Source organism: Ambystoma mexicanum, chromosome 5q (genome assembly GCF_040938575.1).
Source record: "Ambystoma mexicanum isolate Mex_15411 chromosome 5q, UKY_AmexF1_1, whole genome shotgun sequence".
Classification (NCBI taxonomy): Eukaryota; Metazoa; Chordata; class Amphibia; order Caudata; family Ambystomatidae; genus Ambystoma; species Ambystoma mexicanum.
The window spans coordinates 1355286595-1355293088 of NC_090933.1; the positions used below are offsets into that span (position 1 = coordinate 1355286595).

Consider the following 6494-nt stretch of genomic DNA (forward strand, 5'->3'; position numbering starts at 1 on the left):
CAAACAATAGCTTTTATATATAAAATACATCAGAGGTGACAGTATAACACTGTGGCAATAATGTCATGAAAAACCTATCAAGGGACGGGATTGGCTATGGGGAACATCCAAGTATACTTTCTATATGAACTAGGGTTGTGATTGGCTGTCTGCTATCAGGTGGACAAGTTATGCCTACCTCTAAAACGTGTCATCTTCAGAAACATTAGATACACAGGTTCTTATTGGTCTTGAAACTATAATGCCCTTCATTATGTGGACTACTATAATTGGTTGGGACGCTTGTGTCATGTCTGGAACATTTGGTTCAATTAGCAGCATGTAAGCCCAGAACCAGGTGCAAGGAGATGGGGCATGTCACTACCTCCCCACCCACTTAGCCCAGCATCTCTCATCTCTCATCGCCCATGCCTTCTGCCATGAAGATTGTCTTTGTACTTGGCCTTGCCAAAGAATCCTTGTCTTTGAGAATACATGGGAGTGTGAGCACTCACTATCGTGTCTAGGACTCCAAGTTCAAACTCTATTTTCATCCTTGGTTCACATGACAGGAGACCACGAGTTGGTCCATTTTGCAGGTTTTAAATGCTCTAAATGAATTTGTTCTTTCTTTGCACATTACCAAGGGATTATTCATCCTCCGCACATTCACTCATTTCCAGAATAGATAACCAACCTTGGCTGCTTCAGTCTTGGCTCCAAGCCAGACAACGTCACCATGCAGCTCCACCATTCTGCTTATTCTTGCTGCAACATGGTTTTCCCTTCCCACTTCATGGATCCTGGCTTACTAAATTCATGATACTGATGTCAAGCATCTATACAATGGTGGTTTCGCCTGCGTCTACTCACTACGTATAGCCAGCTTCTATGATGACTTATTCTACCTTGTGTTTCAGCGTCTGTACAATTATTGAACGGTTTATTGTCTGCAGCACTTTATACACGTGTAATCTTCGTAGGTAAAAGCTCACTTGATTCTTTACTTCATCATTAGTTTCTTTAGGATCTATACATCCTCTTCAGTCAGTATCTTGGGATGTTGTGCATACTTTTTGTGACATCACTAGCTTCTTTCTTTGTTCTTTTTCATATTCCTTCAGGGAGTTCCTCCCTTAGGTTGTCATCACTACAGAGATACATTTGGTAGGGTTGTCTCAACGGGTATCTTCTTTCGAACACACGCTGTGATATCGGCACAATGGCAGGTGTCAAACACGGCATAGTCTCATGTCTCCAACATATGGGAGAAAGGGGGCCGGGGTCTCAAGAAGAGGTATACAGCTGTTCCTTTACAATGGTGTGGCACTCTGAGTCTCCAACAGATGGTGTGGCGCTGTGAGCCTCAGCAGAGGGTGTGGCACAGTGAGTTTCCAGCAGAGGGTGAGGCGCTGTGAGTTTCCAGCAGAGGGTGTGGTGCTGTGAGTCTCCAGCAGAGGGTGTGGCACTGAGTCTCCAGCAGAGGGTGTGGCACTGTGAGTCTCCAGCAGATGATGCAGCACTCCGAGTCTCCAGCAGAGGGTGTGGCACTGAGTCTCCAGCAGAGGGTGTGGCACTGAGTCTCCAGCAGAGGGTGTGGCACTGTGATTCTCCAGATGAAATGTCTGAGGTGCTTTGATTTTCAAGCAGCAAAGCAACGGTGCAGTGGTTTTCCTGCCGGATGAAATGTTACTGCGGTTTTCTTTCCTGCAGGTTTGACTGTGTCCCTTTAACGTGGAATGCAAAAGGAGGCTTTGAAACCTGTCCATCCCAGTGTGACCACTTTACCTGCGGATTTGTTCCCTCGCCAGCCTCGTTTGGAGGATTGGCCCAGTTAATGCAGCCTCTGTGCCAGCTTATCATGATAATCTCTCACCTGGGGGTCTTTGGAGGATAACATATTTTGATTGGTAATCCATCCAGCGTGTTTGGCTAGTAGAGTGGGAGGAATGGTTTACCTTGCAGAAAGAGTCTTGATCAATACTGGGGATTCACCATCCACCAGGATGCTAATCGGGTGCAGCAGAAAATCAGCACCCAGAAAGGGTGGCTCGTAAAGGATTCTTCCTGAGGTTCCAAGGAAGGTAAGTATCCCAGTTGTAGAATAGAAAGCAGGCGTGTTATAATACTTGGCTTTGCACTGAAGACGGAAACGAAGCAGATATCCTGGGACCATGAATTGCAAAGCAATGAACGAAGCCCTCTGTAGTTATGCTGTTGCCCCCTCCTTCCCCGGAAAAGAAAATTAGCAAGAGCCATAGCCAGCAAATATCTCCAACATCCTGACAAAAAGGCTCAAAGCCATGAATGCAGCGGGTGTGGGTGGCTTAAGACTGGGGTAAGATGGCTGCTCTATTCTAAGGTACAGCTCTCTCTCCGTGTTAGACCCTGAGCCCCCAAACATATTTTACACAGAGCTGAAGGAAAGGCAAGCAGGACATTAGACCTACTGATGTGTTGTTCTCAGCAGTGGCGCGTCTTTTGACTGGTGCGCTGACTTATGCAGGGGTGGCATGAAGTACGAGGGCACACACACATAATGATCATAGTTTAAGATAATGGGGTGGCACCTGGGGTGGCCAATCAGATTCCAGAGGTAACACGTGCCACCCCATGGGTTCTCAGATTATCCGTAGCCATTGGCAGACCCTGGCGTGACACCACCCCAAACCCCCCCGCTTCCCAAATTTGCCAGATTTACTATACAATCATTTGTAAATGATCAATTTGGGTAATACCTTGCAGACAGCCATTTAAATGTTGCTTGAAGTCCTGTTGGACAGGGATGTGGGAGTCCCTTGCTTCCCAGTCGTGATATTAAGATTACAAGCCAGTGCCAGTTAGTCCCCTGCACCCTATAACGAGAAGTCCGAAGGTGAGCGCTCGTGTGCAGAGGGAGGCCAAAAGGCCATTGAACAATATGAGCATAGCGTTCCTACGCTGGGTATAGGTGGTCATTCCTCTCTTTCCTACCTGAACCAACTGGAAGACATTGAGCGGGAAACCATTATCTTTCTGGTGCTCAGATTGAGTCCACGCAGAGTAGCGTCCTGCATTTCACCGCCACACATCACAGAATGGGGAACAACTTTGTGGGGGAGTCATCTTGAAGTCAGGCATCCTGCAGGATCAGCTTACGTCATGTTTCAATAACTATTAGTGCCTACCATTTCTATCCACTAATGACTTCAAGTAATGATAACCTGATAAGTTGGCGAAGTGCATGTCAACTGTGTTATGATGGCTCATACCTAATCCTGATCCCGGCACACATTGACTGGAGTAATGGTGTGGTGACTTTCCGCTATTTATGTTTCAATCTAGGCATACAAAGGCTTCAGTTAAGGAGGTTGGGAGGTCATACAACTATTTCATTCATATGCCTCTCTGATGCCTAGTCCTGAAAATATTTCTAGCTCTAGAACTTCAGGGTTCCTCTGGGAGAACTCTGCAAAATGATGGCACTTGCATTGTTCAATACACAAACACACACACTCTTGTGAAAAGACCCTCTTGTGCAAAGACACTTATTCAGACACGTTCCTTTCAGTGTGGTAAACGCAGAGATAACAGCTAAAAAGCTGGAGAGAGATTGAACGCTTTAATGTATGTAACCACGCCATCAAAAGACTAGAGGCATAAGAAACAGATTTAGAAGATAATTGGAGCCAATTTGTTCTGGGTTTATTCACAATACATGATGGAACAGAATCTGAAACACTGAAGCTATAGCCTGTGAGCTCCAGTGTAGGATGAAAAATCTTTGGATGTGGGGTTGAAGCTGAACATCTCATTCTTTTTTGAATCAGTAGTGATTTAGAAAATGCAGCACGGGAACACGATATCCATTCACAGACAGAAGGGCGTTCATGCACTTACAAATGATCACTTGTGGTTTAAACCGATTGGTCATATTTGAAAATATTTTTTGACTATGTATGTGTGCTGCAACCGCGCTGACGGTTCGAGTTCCATTGTTGTGTCTGCATGGATGGTGGGGGGATGGGAGAATAACATTACGATATCTGAGACTGGAAAGAGGGGGGTTAAATTCAATGCTTGGGATCTGTCATTCATTTTTAAAGTGCTATTACTATAACTTATTCTCATGAGTGTAATGTTTCTTTTACAGACTCGGCACGTCTTCATCAAGACTCAAAGGAAAAGGAACTGAGGATCCTCCTTGTGGGTAAAACTGGAGCAGGAAAAAGTGCAACAGGCAACACCATCCTCGGACAAAATGAGTTTCCAAGTGAAGGGTCTCTCGTTTCAAAAACGAGGCAGTGCATGAAGAAGGAGTGCTACAGGAATGGCAGGAAGATTGTGGTCGTTGATACGCCTGGACTGTTTAGCGCGACCATCTCCACAGTGGACGTTATAAGAACGATAAGCACTTGTGTTGCAATGTTCACCCCTGGCCCCCATGCCATCATTCTTGTGGTGGAGATCGGCCGTATCACCGCAGAAGAAGAGAGAGCAGTGACTGAAATAAAGAATCTGTTTGGAGAAGATGCGTCAAATTTTATGCTTGTCCTCTTCACCCATAAAGATGCCTTAGAAGATGAAGACGAAGACGAAGATGAAGAACCAGACCTCAGTTACTTCTCGGAGAAGAAAGTCCAGGCGCTAATCAGTAGTTGTGGGAACAGATATCTTGCCTTTAACAATGAGAGTACTGATGAAGCCAAGATGGATCAACAGGCATCCGAACTGATCGCCATGGTGGACGACATAGTGAAGGAGAATAGAGGGACGTACTACACAACCGAGATGTTCCAGGAAGCAGAGAAAGCCCTTCGGAAACGAGAGGAAGCGCTATTGAGGAAGTACAAGGAATTTGATGAAGAGTATATACGGCGTCGACGTAACTCTGTAGAGCAGAAGATTAAGAAAACAAATAGCTCCAAAATAAGGAAATATCTGGAAGAAGAGCTTGAAGGATATGAGAAAAAGTCAAAAGGTGTTGACAAGGAGAGCAATGAAAAACAGCAGCAGAAACGAGCGCGTGAGGAAGCCGAGGATGGTATCTTGCAGGAAATATTTAGTGAGCTCCTCCAAGAAGTACCTGTGGTGGGAACAGTTTATAATGTTGGCTTGAAATGTAAAGAGCTTTTTAAGAAAGTGAGTTGGTTTGGCAAATCGTAAGACGAGTAGAAAGTCTTGCATCTCCCGGCGTTTGATTCCAGCTCTTGGTGTCGATTTGTGTGGCCACTTATTTGAAGGAATTAAATCCACCAGTCGAATGTGATTGGCCATGTCATGCATCGTCCTCCCATCACAGCCGCTGTATGTACAGCACACATATTCGATTATTTGTATAAGAGACACAGATTTGCCATATTGCAGATGCTTGTCAGCAAAATGAAAACATAATCCAGCAGCTATATGTTTTTCGAATGTATTGGGCGATCTTTCCCACAATTAAAATAACATGATCTTTGTATAGTCTCACTGGACATTTGCTGATTGGTGCATTTTATTTTCAATCTTAAATGAATTAAACATTTTTTAGAGGGCAATCTGTACAGAAACATTTAAAAAAAGAAAAAATATTTGTGTTTTCTGCATGTATATATATATATCTTAATTATACATTTTACAGAACATTTGTTTGCCCCTAGAAAGGCGGTGCTACAAAACAGTTGTACCATAAAGCAAATAAGAGTAAGCAAAAGAGATCTAAGAAGCATACATAACAGCTGATAGAAAAATGTTTATGGCCGCAGGGGGAGAAAGACACCGGTCTAGACACAGCAGGATCAGTCGGGGGTGGGGTTAGGGTGAAGTGGTGTCCCAAAGTTCACAGGCACAGTCGTCCAGGGGGGAATGGAACTCCTTTCAGAGGAAAGGCTCTAGATGAGGCAGGCTTAGGGATTCCATACAGAAAAAGATAGACCCTTCCCAGGGGCTGGACTGTCACTGCATTCCACCCGACTGACGAATGGTCCCCAAGAGCCAATACAGGAGGGGGGCGATACTAGCCTGATGCTAATCTAGGAAAGAAGGTCTTCTGGATCCGACCATGACTTCAGTGTCTGTGCATATGGTCTTATTGGGAGGGATGAAGGGAGGGGGGCAGGCCATCGGTTTCGGGCAGAAACATTGCCAATGATACCAGTCCAAGCAGCAGGAGTCTCGCAACCCCCTTCGACCATACACATGCCCCTCTCTACTCTCTTACATCTATTCCAAAGGTTGAAGCCTTATTCCGTCCTCGACAGCACATCCGTGGGGAGATCTTCCTGCAGGTCCCCCAACTGAGTGGAGGTATCGGGTGACCGAATGCATCGCCATGCTTCACAGAGATCCCTCGAGGGGCACCCTACATTTCCTATACGCTCTCTGCCCACTCCACTATTCCAGATCGTAGCGGACTGCCAAGCATTAACATCTACTTCCATGGTCACCAATTGCATCCTGGGGTGCCAGTTTCCCCACTTCCTTCCTGCTGTATGTCGTACACCCAGGTGCCCTGCCCACTATGTTGGCTGACACGTCTGATTAGTAAAGCACAC

The 6494-nt window shown here is 45.5% G+C and overlaps 1 protein-coding gene across 1 annotated transcript in view; it reads left to right on the forward strand.

Moving 5' to 3' along the window:
* Positions 1 to 5498, forward strand: part of LOC138498140 (GTPase IMAP family member 7-like) — a 100561-nt gene extending 95063 nt beyond the window's left edge. Inside the window, exon 3 of the mRNA XM_069622016.1 lies at positions 4112 to 5498. Coding sequence (XP_069478117.1) covers positions 4112 to 5124 — 1013 coding nt within the window. The 3' untranslated portion in view covers positions 5125 to 5498. The remainder of the gene's footprint in view (positions 1 to 4111) is intronic.
* The last annotated feature ends 996 nt before the right edge of the window (positions 5499 to 6494 follow it).